The 20000-nt window shown below is 41.4% G+C and overlaps 1 protein-coding gene across 1 annotated transcript in view; it reads right to left on the minus strand.

The window, feature by feature from the left end:
- Positions 1–14585, minus strand: part of Stt3a (STT3 oligosaccharyltransferase complex catalytic subunit A) — a 30364-nt gene extending 15779 nt beyond the window's left edge. Inside the window, exons 1-9 of the mRNA XM_027411795.2 lie at positions 14436–14585; positions 11894–12020; positions 10550–10610; positions 6270–6391; positions 5768–5913; positions 2929–3019; positions 2512–2618; positions 1687–1851; positions 210–390 (exon numbers count right to left, since the gene is read on the minus strand). Coding sequence (XP_027267596.1) covers positions 210–390; positions 1687–1851; positions 2512–2618; positions 2929–3019; positions 5768–5913; positions 6270–6391; positions 10550–10610; positions 11894–12020; positions 14436–14540 — 1105 coding nt within the window. The 5' untranslated portion in view covers positions 14541–14585. The remainder of the gene's footprint in view (positions 1–209; positions 391–1686; positions 1852–2511; positions 2619–2928; positions 3020–5767; positions 5914–6269; positions 6392–10549; positions 10611–11893; positions 12021–14435) is intronic.
- Between the last annotated feature and the right edge of the window lie 5415 nt (positions 14586–20000).

Consider the following 20000-nt stretch of genomic DNA (forward strand, 5'->3'; position numbering starts at 1 on the left):
GGTATCCTCAGGGACCAGGCACACATGTGGTACACAGACATATATGCAGAGAAAACACCCATTCACATAAAATTTATCTTTTTTAAGTACTTAACTTTAGTGCTTTAAATTAAAGAGAAATAGAAGACAGAATTTTCTGTGGTGAGCAGTCTATCTTTTTGGTTTTTATTCTACATCTGTATCCGTGTATAAAAGATATGCCCCTCTACCTGTCAGCATGAGGAGTGCTCCCACTGTGAGGAGGACAAAGCCAACCAGGGAGATAACACTTCGGAAAAGAACTTCAAATTGCTGTGGATTCAACTTGCTGCGCAGGTAATCTACGAAGGCATGGATCTGACAGAGACCAAATACTCCAAAGGCTGCCATGTGTTCTGAAGAAAGGACAGGCTGAGGGGAAGAAGGCAATCATATATGGTAATATTAGGAGCTAAAACAAACAAACAGAATGAGTTCATCCAAGATTGGCATTTTCCTGATCTACTTTGGCTCAAGGAGTCAAATGAGTTCTAAAGTTCCAAAATGAACAAGGAGGATTTACCAAATATACTTCGTCTGAAGTCTAACAAAGCATATCATACACCATCACAATCACATCTTTACCATTTGCTCCAGTTACTTCCTTAGTGCGGACTGCAATTTTCTCCCAATTCCCATTCATTAAAACTCATCATTTAAAATTCAATGTAACCCTCCAACCTGACAAATCAATGGCTCCTATGTCTCGAGCACTAGTATGTTTCCTTTAGTGTGCAATTATTCTTTTCCATAGACAGTGGGCTCTAACTCTAGTGGGCATCGTAACCAATGGAAATGTTAAAGTAGGTGGCTGAGCCCCACTCCAGAGTCCCTGATTCACTTGGGTTGGTTTGGTTCAGTGTGAGATCTTTTTTGTTTATTCTGATCTGTTTGTTGAGACAGGGTTTCATGTATGCCAAGCTGAGTTTGAACCTGACTAAAGTCAAGGGTGATTTTGAATTCTTAATCTTCCTTCTTCTACAGAATGTGCATTTCTAACATGTGTCCAGACACTATTAATGTTAATATTCTGAAAACAACTTTCTAGAACTACTGAACTATAGACTATGGATAACCATGTATATTTCTGTCTTCAACTTCCTCAAGTACTAACATATCACTTACATTCTCCTACATCTTCCAGAGAATAGCAAATTTCATATATTATATGACTAAAAGTATTTGCTTATCTCTAAATAAAGATGAGATCTTTACAAAAGAAACCTTACACACAATTTCCTATTCACTGTACATAATAATCTGGGTAAAAAGTTTGTGCTTTGCTTCCTCAAGGGCTCACCTAATGCCCCAATTAAGATTATCAGGGCTCACTGCAATTAAATGGGGTCATTTCTACTAAAAGGGCTAGAATTTTAAACTTTTTCAAAATTGTAACTTTGATCACTCAAACCAACTCTGATTAGCTAAACTGGCCCTCCTCCTCACACAAAAATAAACCAAAGAGTCATTAAATTCAAACAGCATGCAACAAATAGTGATGTGCTATTAGAAGCAGATTTATAACCAACAACTCTGTTGTTTTAATTAGTAAGCAAGCCCAAAATAAAAATTAATTCATACTCTTAAGAGACTTTAACCTAAGTTAACCTGGTTGGAGCTACTTAGAAACATTTGGCTGCAGAAAACTCTACAAAGTCTCAGACTTACCTGGAAGCCCACGAAGGAGATCTGCATAGAAAGAATAGTACCCAGGCAGTAAACAGTACAGTAGGCTACATAGATCCGATGAGAAAAACGGCCTGTTAACATTAGCACCAGGACGTGAAGAGGGATCAAGTTGATCAGGAACACATAACCTCCCCATGAAGAGACCTGTGACAAGACAGGAAAAACAGTCCCTTTGAGCACAACTCACACTATCCTGATAATAAGGTGACCAAGCTACAGTGTTAATCTAGATGCCAATCATAGTGTTACACACAGAATCTAAGTAGAAGCACAAAAGCAAAGAAAGCCAAGAGACAGATGTAAAATTACACAGAAAAAAGACTGTCTTAGAAAAGGAATTTTTAAGGGGAATATGACAAAAATATGGTACAACCAACATGTACCCATTTGAAAACAGTAATACAGATTTTGAAAACCTTTTTTATTACCAGGCTGAAAAAGAGGGGATATAACTTAGTTGGTAGAGTGCATGCCTTGCATACACAAAGCCCTCAATTCAATCCCAAGGATTGTTGTATAATCCAGGTATTATGGTACAAATCTGTAATCCCAGCTATCAAGAAATAAAGGCAGGAAGATCAGAGATCATACTCGACTACACAGAGTTTGAGGCCAACCTGGAATACATGAGACCGAATCTCAGAAAGAACTTAGAAGGGGGAGGCAAGACAATTTTGAAATTAAAATTTGTAGAGAAGTGGCTCAGAAGTAAATCAGATCCCCAGAATGAGCTCAAGCCCCTGCATAAAAAGAAAAGAAAAGGAGAAAGACAAAGAGACACAGAGAATACACGTGTATAGTTACCATGTAGAAATAAGCAAGGGCACACTTGGCAGCCCAATAGATGGAACCAGTCTTCACTGCTTTGATCCACATGTAATAAGTAAGCAGCATACAAAAGATAGCAATTCCTGCAGAAAACAAGACATTCAGAAGCCACACTAACACAGTTTTAAAAAACACTTTTCTAGGAGCTGGGTCTTTAATCTCTGGAAGATGTAGGAGAATTTAAGTGATATGTTAGTCCTTGAGGAAATTGAAGACAGAAATATACACAGTTATCCATAGTCTATAAAAATCCAAAAAATGTAAGCAATCTTAGTGTTCATCAATTGCTAAGTGAATAAAAATTATATTGTAGATACAAAAAAAAAAAAAAAAGAAAGAGAGAGAGAGAGAGAGAGCTCCAGGACAGCCAGGATTCAACATTTTAAATCTTACCTTCGTTATCATAGGAGCCAGCTACAGATCGAGAAATATACCCAGGAACTACAGCAATCATGGCAGCAGCAAGAAGCCCAGCTCCTGCATCCTGGAAAAAACAGAAGTTAACATGGATACACCTCTAGGAGTACTGAGGACCTACTAGTCTATTCTGTTTATAAGGGGCCCAGAGAGCATTCAGAAATTCCCAAGGTCAGTATCAGATGCTAGAAATGCACCCAGCACAACAAAGCCCAAAACTTCATGGTCAATTTCAAATGAGGACACCAAATCTAATACAAATATGCTGAGACAGGTACATCTTATGAGCTGCTTGGTATAATAGAAAGGACCTGTAATCTTAGCAGGTAGAGGCAAGAGGATTACAAACCCAAGACCAACTTGGGTTAAACAGCATGATCCTTTCTAAAAACAAAAACTTGAGTAGAAGGAGAATAACTAGGGATATAGTTCAGCTGAGAGGGCACTTAAGTGACTATCAAGCACAAAGCCCTAGTTTGATCCCTAGCACCACATAAAGTGGCACAGGCCTATAATCCCAGCATTTGGAAGATAGTGGAATTAAATAAGATCAGACATTCAAGATCATTCTTGACAACACAATAAGTTCAAGACCAGCTTGGACTACATGACAGCCTGCCCCCCAAAAGTAATAATAATGACAATCACAACAATCACACGAACTATCAAAAACAGAGCCTGCTGGGTGTGATGGCACACATCTTTAATCTCCAGAGGCAGAGGCAGAGGCAGAGGCAGGTTAAGTCTCTGAGTTTGGGGTCAGGACTATATAGTGAGACTCTGTCTAAAAATAATTAAATAAAACCTAGAGTTTGCATCAGAATGCAAAGCTATACAGTATCACCACACTTATTAGTTCCCTTCTCTAACAGTGACTACAAAATCACAAAATTGCCAGTTCTACAGCAAAAGAATAAGTTATTATTTAACTTTAAAAGAAAACAAAGAACTGGGCATGATAGAAAAGGTATGTAATTCCAGCACTTGGAAAGTGGAGATGGGAAGATAGCAATTCTGAGGCCAGCCTGGGCTCCATAGGAAAACCTGTCTCAAAAACAACAATTCGCAACCGGGCAGTGGTGGCACACACCTTTAATACAGCACTCAGGAGGCAGAGAAAGGATGATCTCTGTGAGTTTGAGACCAGCCTCCTCAACAAGAGCTACTTCCAGACAGAGAAATCCTTTCTTGAAAAACCAGTAAGTGACAATCTACCCACACTGAAATGTCAGAAACTTAAGACCATACAGCTGGAGGGTTACCAGACAACCTTTAAGGTCAGAAAAAAAGAAACAAAATAAAACCATATCCAAAAAATAAATAAAGAGATTTGTTTGTTGATCATCACACAGAAGGATATAAAGTCTTCCAAGCTGAAACTGGCTTCTCAAGCCCTCCTACTAGACTGTCACCTCTCGGGTACATCCCTAACAGTACAGCCACAAAATGAGAGTCCAAAGAAAGAATCAAGGTCAACAAGAAACCTAGAAAGGGGATCAGCATTATCAAGCCACATGCTTAAGAATTTCAAAACTTTTTTTTTTTTTTTATTTTTTGGGGGGAGGGGGAAGGGGGGAGATTTGAGGCAGGGTTTCTCTATGGCTTTGGAGGTTGTCCTGGTACTAGCTCTTGTAGAGATCCGCCTGCCTCTGCCTCCCAGAATGCTGGGACTAAAGGCCTGCTCCACCACAGCCCAACCAAAACGTTTTTGTTTGTTTGTTTGTTTGTTTTTTTAGTGTATCAACAAATAATTACTAAACCACTTTGCAAAACAGGTACTTTTTTCCCCTTCTTCCTTACATTGCTGAGGAATTCAAAATCTAAACATGTCAATTTTAAGTGTTGACTGTTGATTTTTCTCTTTGCTAGCAATTTTCCCTTAAAGGGGCAAACAGCTGCAAATGATAATAAAGCACATATTCTCCACTGATTCAGTTTCAACAAATATTGTCTTTAATCTCTGGCTCCACACTGTGTAACACTTTCCAATTTCCTTCAAGATCTAACAAGCCACCATAAAGGGAAGCTCCTTAAGACTAAGGATGTTCTAAAACAGTGGTTTTCAATCTTCCTAATGCTGCGACTCTTTAATACAGTTCCTCATGTTGTGGTAACCCCCAATCATAAAATTATTTTCATTGCTATTTCATAACTGTAATTTGGCTATGGTTTGCCAAAGGAGTCACAACCAACAGGTTAAGAACCTGTTATAAAAGGAAATATTCCACCCTGCAGAAAGGAAACAACTCAACAGCTTTAGGAAGTCCCTTAAACAAACCAGATTCACTAGGCCCCTGGCTACCCATTTTATATAAAAATAGTAAGAACTGCTCAGAGACACTTTCAGATAAGTATAGCAGCCTAGAAGGGGCTCAGACCCACTAAGCTGCATGGAAGAGGCCCAAACAAACTGAGCTGCTTGGAAGAGACTTTCTCCAATCCGACAAACTGCTTGCAAGTCACGCAGTAAGCTCTGGCATTCCAGCTTTTGCGACCTGTCACTCATGCTGAGGTAGACTTTTGGTGATGTAGCTGTCATTTTGAGTCATTTCTGCTTTTTTAAGTAACCCTTAAGCCATGTTCCTTTAAGTAACCCCAACAAAAATTTATCAGTTCACCAAGTTGAACTTTGGGGGGGTATCCTTACTTTGGTCTGTCATTGGTTCCCAACTGGAGTAAGATGTTTGTACATATCCCCTGTAAGTGTCACAAAACTCCCTGACCATGTAAGGCTCTATACTCCTCCACCCCTCCAGTGTCTATTAAAGACTCAACAACATTCAGTCCTAAGCTTCCTGTCATTCAAATCCTTTACCTTGAGCTCTTTGGTAAGGTGGTATGTAACGATGGTGGTGAAGGAGGAGAAGAGAGGGGCCAGGAAAACACAGACATTCCGAATGTCAATGGTGATATGGAAAAAATGGAGTACGTGGTAGATTGCAGCAGAGGTGATCATTAAGCCTGAAACAGGAAAAAGCAATCACATTAGGTTGTCCTGGTAAGAAAATAAAAAGAAAAGTGTCAATCCAAATTTCAATAGAACAACAACAACCCAGGTCTTGACAAAGCACTAGAAATACTATCATAGCAATTGTACTGTTTCTACACCTCTCTGTAAGGATTCTATCCAGAATATGTAAGACATCCTCCCCTCCCCACATTTCCACTGTCCCACACATGTTCTCTATAAGATCCACTTTTGGAAATCTATAATCAGAGTAAAATTACAAGTATCCTGAAATGAAGCAAATAGAAATGAAGCTATTTCACAGCACATACTGTCCTTACAAACACAACAAATCCTGTTCCCCCCTCACCTGGGTAAATTGTTCCTCCAATGATTCGGCCCAAAGGGTACCAGGCCCGGTCATCAAACCAGTTATGGAATTTATAAAACCCCTCCTCAGCCAGAAACCGGGTAGTACGATAATTAAAGTACCTAGAACAAGAAAGAAAAAGCACCATGTCCCCTCACCTCTCTGTACTCAAATGTATCCTACTTTGCAAAGAACTTGATTTTCAGATTATGTCACTAAGGAACACAGCATTACTTGAATAAAGTTTATAACCAAAAATTATGTCAATGAAAATCATTTATAATAACTTAAGTGTCTACTTCTATTCTACACTTGTATCAATTAAAGCACTGCTTTTCTCTGAAGGAAATGAACTTGAAATCTAATGTCCATACAAAGCACTGAAACAGGATACATCAGCAGGCTAACCTGTGCTAGAAAATAAAGCCAGCAAAAGAATTCAAGCACCCAGAAAACAAGCCCTCCTGAGCATGAGGTTTGACCTTTTTCAAGTGATAAGAATACATTTTGTTCCTCTACCACATACAAGAACACATGGATACCTCTAAGTAATAAACATCTATAAAGATATTGGTATAACACCATATGCAAGATGGGAAAAAATTTAACCCAAATGATAACAAGAACTTCCTAATGAGTGTTTAAACTTCTAACAAGGTCCTCTCATGTTATTCCAAATATGTCTGAACACCACCTACACTGCAGCATAACATTATACATTACATAAAAAGTATTGGACAAGAAATGTTAAGAACTATACATGGAAAATTAGTGTTTTAGAGCCAGGCTGTGTAAGCAATTCCCTAAATGACAAAGAGAGGTGGAGCAAAACCAAAGAGATAAATGGGGTCTCCAACTATGGATAATCACTCCCAGCTCACCTGCCTAACACTATTTTTCTCCTTGGTCAGTCAAGTTTTGGCAGCTGGGGTAAGGAGAAGCAGCAGATGGCATAAGCTCTACCCTTCTGTTCCTCATGAAGAAATGTTATTTTGGTAACTGTCAGCATATACAGAAGGCAGTCAGCATGTATCATAATCATGTCCACTACCTACCAGTAGGAGGCAGACTAAGAAAGAGGAAGTATAAATTAGTGGACGAGGGTCAAGCTCTGGGCATGGTTCCTTCTTAGAAAAGAAATAATCAATCTCATCTCAGTATTTACCTATATGGGGAGTCTACGAATGAAGCGCTAACAGTTTGATCAAGAAACAAAAGAAAGATGTGGGCATGGTGGCACATACCTGTAATTCTAACACTTGAGAGATGGAGGCAGGACTATCCTAAGCTCTAGGTTATCCTCAGCCAGCTACACAGTGGATTAGAAGCTACCCTGAACTACATAAAACTCTCTCTCAAAAAGAAAGAAAATGATATAAGTGTTGTGTTTTCATTTCTGTTGCTATGATAAAATACCCTGACAAAAAACAAAGGGGTGAGCCAGGCGGTGGTGACCCACGCCTTTTTTTTTTTTTTTTTTTTTTTCTTTCTTTTTCTTGACAGGGTTTCTCTGTGTAGCTTTGGAGCCTATCCTGGCACTCGCTCTGGAGATGAGGCTGGCCTCGAACTCACAGAGATCTGCCTGCCTCTGCTTCCCGAGTGCTGGACTGACCCACACCTTTAACACCAGCACTAGGAAAGCAGAGGCAAGTGGATCTCTGTGAGTTCAAGGCCATCTTGATCTACAGAGTGAGTTCCAGGACACAGGGAAACCCTGTCTTGGAAAAAAAAAAAAAAAAAAAAAGTAGGGGTTTGAGTGAGAAAGGGGAATGGAGAAATGATTTAACTTTTATTTTTTTTTGAATTACAAAACAAAACAAAAACAGCAATGTACTTAGATTAAGACAAAAATAACACAGGAGAAAAAGCAAGTTTACAATTCCAGGTTACAGTACATGTTAGCAAAGAAGCTGAAATAGCTGGTCACATCCATAATCAACAGCAGAGAATTAAATGAACACATACAGGCCAGCCTGCCTGCCAGTCACTTGCTTGCTTTGCTTGCTTGCTTGCTTGCTTGCTTGCTTGCTTGCTTGCTCTTAGCTATCTTTCTCTTAAACTGTTCAGGAATGATTCCACTTACAAAGGGGCTGGGTCTTCCTCTTTAATGAACAATCAAGACAACCCCCTACAAATACTCCCACAAGCCAACCTGATCTAGACAATTCATCAAGACTCTCTTCCCAGGCCTGGTGTGGTGGTACACATATGTTTAGTTCCAGTGTTTGAGAGGCAGGCCCCTGTGAGTTTCAAGACCAGCCTGGCCTAGAGAGTTCTAGGACAGATAGGGCTACAAAGAAAGACCCTGTCTCAAAAGAACAAGCAAACAACAAAAAGCCTCTCTTCTCAGGCGATTCTAGTCAAGTTGACAGTCAAAATAAACCAGCACAGCAAATCTTCTCATTTATGAGAAAAAAACATATAGATTGATTTCAGAGCTCCCCAAAGAAAATATATGTAATATTAGCCACACAAAACAAAATGACAAGCCTTTAAACCAAGTACAGGCCTTGGACTATTTAAGCAGTGTCACCAAATATGAACATGCTATTTTTAAGTATTCAGCAACTCAAGAATCTATGACTCTGGTTTCTACATTTTTCATAAGCCTCAACTTTAGGCAATACTGACAATGACTCCAGTCTGTAGAATCAGACAAATCCACATCCAATCCAAATCTAGGTTCCCACCTAGTAAATGAGTAACTTTAGACACAATCCCATTCTTCTCATCAACAGAAAAAACTGTACCTGTGTTTCACAGGGTTATTTTAAGGATCTAAAGTCAATCTGTAAAATAGTGCTCAAAAGAAAAGAAAAGAAAGCTGCTTAGAAAAATGCTAGGTTAAAAAAAAAAAGTTTTCTTTATTTAAGGGAATGTGGAAGGTGGTATCTTGCCATGTGTGTGGAGGGTAGAGGACTTTTGAGAATTAACTCTTTCTTCCACAATGTGAGTTCTGGGGATCTAACTCAATCCTTTTTTTTTTTTTTTTTTTTTTTTTGGTTTTAGAGACAGTTTCTCTGTGTAACAGTCCTGGCTGACCTGGAACTCAAAGATCCACCTCACTCTACCTCTCAAGTGCTAGGATTAAAGGCTTATGCCACCACCGCCAGCCCTAACTCAATCCTAACAGCAAGTGCCTTTACCCACTGAGCCATACCACTGTCCCATTTGAGGTTTTTTGGGGTTTTTTTGGTTTTTTTGAGTTATGGTCTTCCTATGTAGTCCTAGATGGCCTAGTACTTACTATGTGACCACAAATGGCCTCTAACTTGCCACAATCCTTTTGCCTCTTGGCCCCAGGAATACTGAGGTTTTTAGGCATGTACCATCACGCCCAATATTAATACTACTGAGGGTTTTACCATATCTTTTTCAATCTAATAAAAAAATTTAGACTTATTATATGTTTATGCATGTGTCTGAGGATGTCAGAGGTCTCAGATCCCCTGGAGCTGGAGTTACAAGTGGTAGTGAGCCATCTGACATGGGGGCTGGGAACTAAATTTGGATCCTCTGTAAAAGCAGTATGTGCTCTTAACCACAGAGCCATCTCTCCAGCCCAACATTGGTTTGGTTTGTTTTGGGGGATTTTTTTGTTTTGTTTTGTTTTGTTGTTGTTTTGCTGTTTTATGATAACCTTGTAGCCTTAGCTAGCCTGGGACCCACCATGTCAACCAGGCTGATCTTAAACTCACAGAGATCCACCTGCCTCTTTCTCCCAAGTGCTAGGATTAAAGAAATGTGCCACCATGTTCAGTTTTGTTTTTTATTTTTAATTTGTTGTTTTTCTCAGTACTTTTTAGGTAGAGTCTCACTATACAGCCCAGGATTATAGGCATTTGTCACAATACTCAGTTCTCATAGCTTTAATGTTTTTAATGCCTTCAAATTTAATATTGTTAAATTTAATATTAACAATATTAAATTTGCAGGCTTATTGAGCCCAATTTCTACTATATAAATAAACAGAAAAGGGAGTTATGATCTCAAACTCAGGACTTGTGATAGTCTTAGTCTTCAATATATCCTAGGACTCTTCCCTTAATGTGTATCACTGCTCCTGATCAAAATGAAAAGCCAGATTTCTCCAAGCTTAGCCAGACCTCAAATAAGCAGGCTTAACAGCAAATATTATTGCATTTTCTGAGCTGACAAGACTCACTTGGAAAGCCTGAAGGAGCCTTCCTTTAAATGTACTCAAAATGCACCTCCATTACTGATAAAAACCCACAACCTTTAACACCTCCAGAAGGAACTATCAGAGCAAAAGTACTCACGGGTCAAACTCATGGATAACACTTTCAAATCTCAGGACAGCAAAGAGACGAGTAGAAAATGCTGCAAAATCCAGAGAATGAATATTTCAATTGGTAACATTCCATTAAAGAACAACAGAAGATAAACAGTAGCACTGTGGAGAAACCAAAATTATTTAGCACTGGAATCACAGAGAATGCAGGGTAGTTCTTAAATAGTCTCCATCCACTTCTCCCCACCTAGAAGAAACAAATCTGACAAAACTGTCTACATTGTTCACTTACATGGGATACACTTAACTACTTGTTGTATTACACAAAGCCTAATATCGAATTTGGCCATTTTTTTTTTTACATAAACTGACCCCTTTACATATACACATACACCTTACCTTGATCTTGAAACAAAGAGATATGTCAAATAGAGATATACTTATGACTCATGAAACACTGGGAAAGCTTTAAAAACAGTAAGTCCTTGGCTGGATGGTAGTGGTACATACCTTTACTCCTAGCACTCAGGAGGCAGAGGCAGGTGGATCTCTGTGAGTTTTGTGAGTTCGAGGGCAGCCTGGTCTACAAAGCAACAGAGAAACCCTGTCTCTGGGGGTGGGGGGGGAACAACCAGTAAGCCCTCAAAAGGCTCTCAGAAATTCTCAGGTGTAGTGCACACTTACAATGCCAGCTCTTGGGAAGCTGAGGGAAGAAAGGAGGCCCATCTGGGTTCACAGCAAAACTCTGCCTCAACCTAGTTACTTTTCCTATTGCTGTGATAAATACCCTGACAAGACAAGTAGAAGGGAGAATAGGTTTATTTTGGCTCATAGTCCAAGGATGAAAGAGCTATGAGCACAGAAGGGAAATGGCAGAGTACAAAGCAACAGATCCCACTGCATCCAGTCTGGAAGAGGGCACTTACTGTTCGGCTCACTTTCTCCTTTTAATTCAGTTCAGTCACCCTACCTATAGAAGGGCATCATCTTTCCAACCTCAATAAACCTAATCCAGAAAATTCCTTATCTAGTGCCCTGGGCTTGTCTACTAGGTGAGTCTAGATCCAATCAATTTGGCAATATCAACCATCACAGGCACCAGAGTTGAAGATAATTCTTTTACAAAATACAACACCCAACAGCTCCCACTTTCTTTCAGCCAATGAGAATACAGAACCAACAGAGCATGCTTTCTACTTTTCCTATGATCAACAGCCCTGTTTTATATTTCTTGAGTTATTTTAAAAATTATATCAATAAGAAATGGTAAAAAGAACATCAATCTGCTAAAAGAATAAGCCATGTTTTTAAAATCCATGTTTAATTTTTTTCATCATTCCAACTCCAAGGAGAAACCCACACATAGACTCACATAACACAGCAGCCATCGACAGGATGAGAAGCTTCAGAAGTGTGTCCTGCTTCTCATAGGACAACCGCAAAAATCCAAGCTTAGTCATCTTGACATCAACGGGTGGTAACTGATGATATTCAAATAGCTAAAGTGGGGAAAGTCAAGACCAAAGATATTTCATTTACTTAAATTAACTTAATTTACTTAAATTAACTTTAATCTTTTGTGGTGGGAAAGAACCAGAAAGTACATATGAACTACAAAAACACCAGAGATGTTAGAACTAATACTGATTTCCAAGCTCTGACTAAAGATTGATGTACTAGCAAGGAAGCAAGGTTTATTTGTCAAGACTAAAAGAATAAGAGCAGGCTTGGTGGCACACGCCTTTAATCCCAGCACTCAGGAGGCACAGAGGCAGGCCAGGCTGATCTACACAGCAAGTTCGAGGCTTGTCAGGGTTACCTGGTAACCTAGTGATACTACTTGCCCCACCAAAAATGACTAAAATTGAGTATGTCTATAATGTCTATAATCCAAGTTACTCAAGAGGAAGAAGGATCAAAGGGTCCAGACCAGACTAGCCAATTCCATGACAGCCTGTCTCAAAATACAAACCTTTAAAAGGGCTGCCCATGTAATTCAACAACATGGCATTTGCCTAAAAGGCAAAAAGCCCCAGGTTTCCATCTTCTGTACTACAAAAACAAATATTCTACCCACAATTCTGTTTCCTCCTTCCACAGCTACCAAGTACCTAGCACAACTGGCAAAAGCATGACTCAAGAATCAGGCAGAAACAGAAGGGGGGGGCAGGGAGAGTGGTAGAAGAGAAGCATGCAAAAATAAACAGAGGGAAAAAAAACAAACAAAGATTATTTCTTAACAGGGAAAAGGAAGAATTCATGAAAATGAAAGATGGGGGGAGGGAACAAACACAAAAGCCGGGCATGGACAGCTCATGTCCACAATCCAACACTTGGTGACACTGAGGAAAGAGGATCATTGTGTAGGTGAGTTCAGTCTGGATACAAGGTTAAGTTCTAGGTCAGTTTGGGTTAGCGTGAGACCCTGCCACAAATGGAGTAAGAGGGTGGGTCAGGAGCTGGAGGAAATGGGAGAGAGGTAAGCAGGGAATATAGGAAGGTGGAAATGAAAGAGGACCTACAGAAGTGAAAGTAGAAAACTAGAAATCATGACTGCACATGATTTCCAGCCCTAAGTCTAAGCTTCAATTGATTGGCTACAAGCTTTTTTCTGTTCCAAATCCCAATGTGGACACTTCCTGGACAACTAAAGTACAGACTGACCACTAATCCAAGAGCAATCCATGCACAGCCCACTGAACTTTCATCTTCATAATTCACACTCTTAACTATTGCTCAGATCTATTTCCCTGTCAAATCATGTTTCAAGGCATCTCCATAACTGACTCTGATGGTTTAAACAACTCATTCCATGACCCATGGACAGCTCATAGCACCAAATGATAATCTAGAGGGAAAATATATTTTTTTCCCTGCTGAAACAGACCAGAACATCGGAGTGGTGGTGAGGGAAGCAATCTGCAAACAGTTCAGATTGGTAATTAGTTATAGACAAGAGTTGTATTAAGGTCTAAGGGACAAAGAATGAAACAACAGAAAATATTGTTCAAAACTATGGGGGAGAAGGAAAACTGCATTGTTACTTATCTTATGCCCTTTTTACTGGAGGAAAAGGTTGGGAAAGGGTAACACTGGACTAGGTGGAAAATATGAAAAATAACACTGAGAAGTCAAACATCTTTTCTTTAATTAACTGTCCCAGAAGAGCAGTTTGGGCCAGTGTTTAACTATAATTACAAAGGGGAGGCTCTATCATGCACTAACTCCGGGAAGTGAACAACTCAGTCCCATCTCCAGGGTTTTGTAGGTGTTCTCCGGAGACGGCTGAAACGGAACAAAACAGCACTAAGCTGATGTGATCCACACACCTGAAAAGTAAGCAGAGGAAGCCAGAGTGCTAAAACCTGGACTTGAAAACCGAGTAAGGTTGCTAGTAATTTAAAGCCGAGCGCTGCTAGTTTTCATTCTGATCTCTGGTAATTTCCACACGCCGACAGGGCACAGAAAGGGGAAAGGCGCTTTTCGTATCCGCTCCGCACCTCTCTGCTTCTCAGCCATGCATGCAAGCCTTGATATCCTGACCCAGCCCTAGCTGCAGCCTCAGCGGCCCCGTTTTCCTACAAGCATTTTCACGTCCTCCTGCACACCCTCACCGAGCTGACGCCCTGAACCCGACCCCAACACCTCAGCACACGACAAGCCAGTCACAAGATTTCGTGTCCCATGCCCACACTGCCAGAATGCACCGCCCTGCCAAGACCCCTCCTCCGAACGCCGGTGCCCCTATACCCGGAGGTCCCCACACCCCTTCACACGCCCCCTCCTCAACTAGGCCGCAGGCAGGCTGCGCTCCCCACCGCTACGTGCCTGCCTCCAGCACCTCGTTCGAGCCCGCCGACACCCTGCCCTGCACCTGCCGCTGACCCTCAAGCACTCCCCTAGGTCCTTCTCACCCGGCGGATGCTCTTCAGGAATCCACTCGGCTCTCCCTGCCATCCGTTCAGTGGTGCACCCGACCCTGACAGTAGCCAAGGCCCGCCTCCCTGCCCGCTCCGCATTGGCAGGCCCAGGTCAATGATCACTTCAGGGGAACGATAGGATGACGGCCCTGTCTGTCATTTTGAAGGCGGAGACCAAGCCAGGTTCTTATTTTTTGAGTGGCCAATTCAGCTATCATTTAGCCAACTAAGAGGTGGGGCAAAGGGCGCCCACCGAGTCCTGATAGGCCGGCGCAGGGGAGCGAACCGCGCGGAGAGAGAGTGCTATGAGCAGTTTGGTTGAGATCCGAGGAGTGACGTGTCGATCTGCGGTCTAGGAAGGAGTCGTGGTGGAAAGGAGCGGCCGCCGTACCCCAGCCACATGACCAGAAGCGGAAATACGCAGGGAAAGCGGAGGTCGCCCCACGTCCGGAAAAGTTGAATTGCGAACCGCTTGTTTGTAAGGTAGAAGTGTCCCGTTACCTGGTAAACGGTTAAAGGAGAGGAGAGAAGACTGTCCTACATGTTATGAAAACTCTGAGGCTTGATCCCCAGAACCCAGCTTGGTCTGCTAATAAGCCCAAGAATTGTTTTTCACTCTGTCCCAGTAGCTTCCATAAAGGGAGCCCTGGCAGATTTCACTGAGGCATCTCACTTTCTTCAGGCCTGGCTTTGTGAAAGTGCCTACTAGGCCTAGAAGGCTGCCAGAACCGTCCGTGCCGCTGAGCCAGCGATGGCCTGCAGAAATCACCCCAAGCCCTGGAGTGGCTCTTGCAATCAGGAGGCAGCCTTGTATTGTCAATTTGGCCTTTCGCTGGGTCCCTGCGAGAGCAGCTTTCTCTCCCCCCGGACCCACCGAGAACGTTTCGGAGAGCAGGCACAGGGCAGGGTTTCAGCAGCCAAACGCCTATCTTTCGGATATAAACTTATACATGTACATGGGTGTACGAGCACTTCCACTCCTTACATACCTCAAACCAACAGATCAGACCATCTGGACACCGTTCACACTTAGCTCCAGTGACGCTGGCTTTTCTTCTATTCTTCTAGGAAGGGAACCACCAACGTTTTGAAATCAGTACTTTGCATAATAATGTGTCTTGCCGGGCTTTGGTGGCGCACGCCTTTAATCCCAGCACTCGGGAGGCAGAGACAGGTGGATGGATCTCTTGAGTTCGAGGCCAGCCAGGTCTCCAGAGCGAGTGCCAGGATGGGCTCCAAAGCTACACAGAGAAACCCTGTCTCGAAAAACAAACAAACAAATAAAAACAAAAACAAAGCAATAATGTGTCTCCTCAAAGTTCTCATGATCAGTTTTACCCCAGAACCCAACTCAATAGCTCTCCTTTGTTTTTATAGTAAATAACCCATGTAGTTTTATTTTAGCAAGAATAAAGGTAAAACATAGGCTTGTGATGCTTGTACTCCCTAAACCTGAAGCAGGAGGAGCTGAATTCCAGGAATCTGTTCTGATGGAGATAAGCATAAGGATTTTACATACCTTCAAATGCACATATCTTCAAAACATAGCTTAATTTCTTTCACAGAAAAATTATTTCTCACAGTTCCAGAGCCTTGGAAACACAAGATCACAGTGCCTGAATCCGGCAAAGACCTTTACCACGTCGTCATATGGCATGAGAATTTTTATTTTTGAAAAAAATGCTGGGGCCAATGAGATAGATGACTTGGTGGGTAAAGACAGTTGTGACAGTTGCCCCTTACCATGCCAGCCTTTCAATCTGAGTTAGATCCCCAGAACCACCTAAAGGTGGCAGAAAAGAACTGACTCCACAAAGTTGTTCTCTGACCTCCACACCTCCACAGTGGCATGTATGTGCATGCTTGCACACGTGTACACACACACACACACACACACACACACACAGAGAGAGAGAGAGAGAGAGAGAGAGAGAGAGAGAGAGAGAGAGAGAGAGAGAGAAATAACTTTTTAAAGGATGCTAACCTCAGCCTGGTGGAAGGCCTGCCATCCCAGCTAGTTCAAAGAGTAAACTGAGGCCTGATGATGTAATTCAGTGGTGGAATGCTTGCCTAGCATATATAAGGCCCTAGATTAAATCTCTCAAAGCAAAAAGACGGAAAAGAGGAGCTAAACAAATGTTAAAAGAGTGTTCCTTCCTTAGAGCCTGTCCCGCTCGGGAGTTTTTCCCCTTTCATTAGTCTGCATTCATCCTGAAGGGGACTAAAAAAAAAAGACTGTTGAGGGGAGAAAAAAAATTGGAGATTATTGAAAGCTGTCTTTTTTTTTAAACATGCTTCTAAGAGACTACATTTAAGTTTCTAGGTGATGAAGCTAAGTCCTCATTTTTAAGAGTAAAATTCCTATTGATAAGGAGAAATTGGGCATGGTAGTGAGCAAAGACAGGAAGATTTCTGTGAGTTGAAGGCCAGCTTGGTCTACATAAAGAGTTCTAGGTCAGTGAGAAATACATTAAGACCTGTCTCTTCTCAAAAACAAAACAAAAGAATAGGATGAGTTTTTGATACCAGACTAGAAAAAATTTATTTTTTTTATCATGTATACAGTGTTCTGCCTACATGTATCCCTGCAGGCCAAAAGAGGGCACCACATCTCATTACACATGGTTGTGAGCCACCTTGTGGTTGCTGGGAATTGAACTCGGGACCTCTAGAAGAGCAGCCAGTGCTTTAACCTCTGAGCCATCTTTCAGCCCGCTAATGATAGTTATAGTATAATTATAGCTAATCTACAAATATCAGAGACGTCAGGAAAACTGAGTTGCAGAAAATTTTATTATAAATCAACTCACAGAAAAGGAAAAATACAAATCAGCCTACAGATTACATATGAATTCAGTTCTGGGATAGTGCTTTTAGAAAGCAATGATTTTATCAGTTATTAAAATGTTGGCAACACTATTGGCAATAACTTAGATAGTGAATCAGCCTCACTGCCTGCCAATAGATAAATGGGCAAGGAAAACACAATATGTACACTATACTAGCTAATTTTATGTAAACTTGACACAAGCTAAAGTTACCTAAAAGGAGGGAACTTCAATTAGGAAATGCCTCCATAAGGTTGGGCAGTAGGCAAGCCTGTAGGACATTTTCTTAAGTAATGATTGATGTGGGAGGGTTCAGACCACTGGGGGTGGTGCCACCCCTGGGCTGGTGATCCTGTGTTCTATAAGAATGCAGGCTGAGCCAGGAAGTGGTGTCAAACGACTTTAATCCCAGAACTTGGGAAGCAGAGGCAGATGAATCTCTGTGAGTTCGAGACCCAGCCTGGTCTACAAGAGCTAGTTCCAAGATAGGCTCCAAAGATACACAGGGAAACCCTATCTCAAAAACCAAAAAAGAAGGAGGAGGAGGAGGAGGGGGAAGAGGAGGAGGAGGGAGAAGGAAGGAGGAGGAGAAGGAAGAAGGAGAAGGAAGAAGAAGAGGAGGAGGAAGAGGAAGAAGAAGAAAAGAAAGCAGGCTGAGCAAAGTCACAGGGAATAAGCCAGTAAGCAGCATTCCTCCATGGCCTCTGCATCAGCTCCTGCCTCCAGGTTCCTGCCCTATTTGAGTTTCTGCTGTGACTTCTTCGATGATAAACTGATACAGAAGTGTAAGCCAAATAAACCTTTCCTCCCCAAGCTGGTTCAGTCTCGGTGTTTCATCAAAGCAATAGTAATCCTAAGGAGGACATACACAATGAAGCATTATAAGAATGAAGTCCTATCCTTTGCAGGAAAATTAAAAGAACTGGATAGCATCATGTTAAATAAAGTAAGCCAGTCACAGAAAGGTGAGCATTATATGTACTCTCCTGTGTGGAAACTTTAAAAGTGAGGGTAGTGGTACTGGAGAGATGGCCATCAGCTAAGGTGTGTGCTAATCTTGCAAAGGACACAAGTTTGTTCCTAGTACCCACTTAATGTGACTCTCAGCTGAGAGTCACATACACTCAAGGGCACATACCCCCACATGAACATACAAATAATTGCAAATACTTTGTTAAGGGTGAGAGGTTAAAAAGGGTGTGAGAATATACTCTGTAGAAGTACACATGTATGGAGATACCACAGTAAACCCCTTCAATTCATATAACTACATGGTACAATATAATCATGTTTGTAGGAGCTAGAACTTTCACATAGAGCTGTCTTTCCTGAAGTGTATATTTACATTTTTTTAATTTTAAAAACTAATTTGCTGTGTATATATGTGTATGATGACACATGGCATGCATGTGGAGATCAGAGGACAACTTTAGGAATCACTTCTCTCCTTCTACCATGCAGGGATCAAACTCAGGTTTTCAGGCTTGGCAGCCAATGTCCTTATCTGCTGAGCCATCTTTTGGCCCTCGACTTTCTGTCCATGCTAACTTTTGTGAGTATGAAAAAAAAAAAAAAAACCCTATGAAAATCAACTTAAAAGGAAGAAAGGCTGAAATGAGCTCATCACTTGGCAGTGTTATTTTGGCCCATGCTGGCACAACATATCATGGAAAGAGTCTAACATATGGACCTATTTACTTCATGGCAGCTGAGAAAGAGAGGAAGAGAGACTGGGGCTCTAATATCCCCTTTGAGAACATACTCCCAGTGACCCAACTTAACTTCCAAATCAAGATATTTGATTACACTGTGTAAAGATATGTCACTCTGGCTGGTTTAATAAAAAGCTGAATGACCAATAGCTAGGCAGGGTTTCCAGGCACAGGGGACACTGGGAAGAAGGGGGAGTCTCCAGCCACAGAGCAAGCAGGATGTCCAGGAGGAGGGGTAACAGCCACGTGCCACAGCAGGGTATAAATGAATAGAAATGGGTTCATTTAAGTTATAAGAAATAGTCAGAAACAAGCCTAAACTATAGGCTGAGCTTTCATGGTTAATAAGAAGTCCGTGTCATTATTCAGGAGCTGACTGGTGGGACAGAGAGACTCCCTATACTCTAGACCCTACCTACTAATGGTTCCACCATTTCATAACAGTGTCATGGGCTGGAAACTAAGCTTCCAATACTTATATTAAAAATACTTATCTCTTTGGGGAATATTTAACATTCAAACTTCAAAGGCCTTAGGTGTAAATCAGTGGTAGAGCAGTTACTTAACATGTATGAGGACCTTCCCGCATGTGACCCCTAGAACTAGAGAGAAGGAAGGAACTTAAACTATAGCATTGTCATTGATTAAAACAAAAATATTGGATGCAGTGGCACACACCTGTAATCCCAGAATTCCTCTGATAAAATGAGAGAGGCGAGATAGACAAGAGAATCGTCCAAAATCTCAAAAGCTAGCTAGCCATGGAGTGCACATCAAAGCAGCAGAAACAAGACAAATCCTGCCCCCAAACAAATAGAAGGCAAGAACTTACTCCCGAAGAGTGTCCCCTAACCTCCACAGGCTGCCCACACGCACTACTTAAGCTTCTCTGCTTCAGGTGTATATCCCCTTTCGTAAAATTGGCCACAGAACCCATTTCTCTAAGTGTGTCTCAAAGCTATATTATTGAGGTTCCCCCCAACTTTATTTTTCTGGGGGTGGGGGTGGAGTGGTTTTGT

This window comes from Cricetulus griseus, chromosome 4, assembly GCF_003668045.3.
Source record: "Cricetulus griseus strain 17A/GY chromosome 4, alternate assembly CriGri-PICRH-1.0, whole genome shotgun sequence".
In the NCBI taxonomy this organism is placed as follows: Eukaryota; Metazoa; Chordata; class Mammalia; order Rodentia; family Cricetidae; genus Cricetulus; species Cricetulus griseus.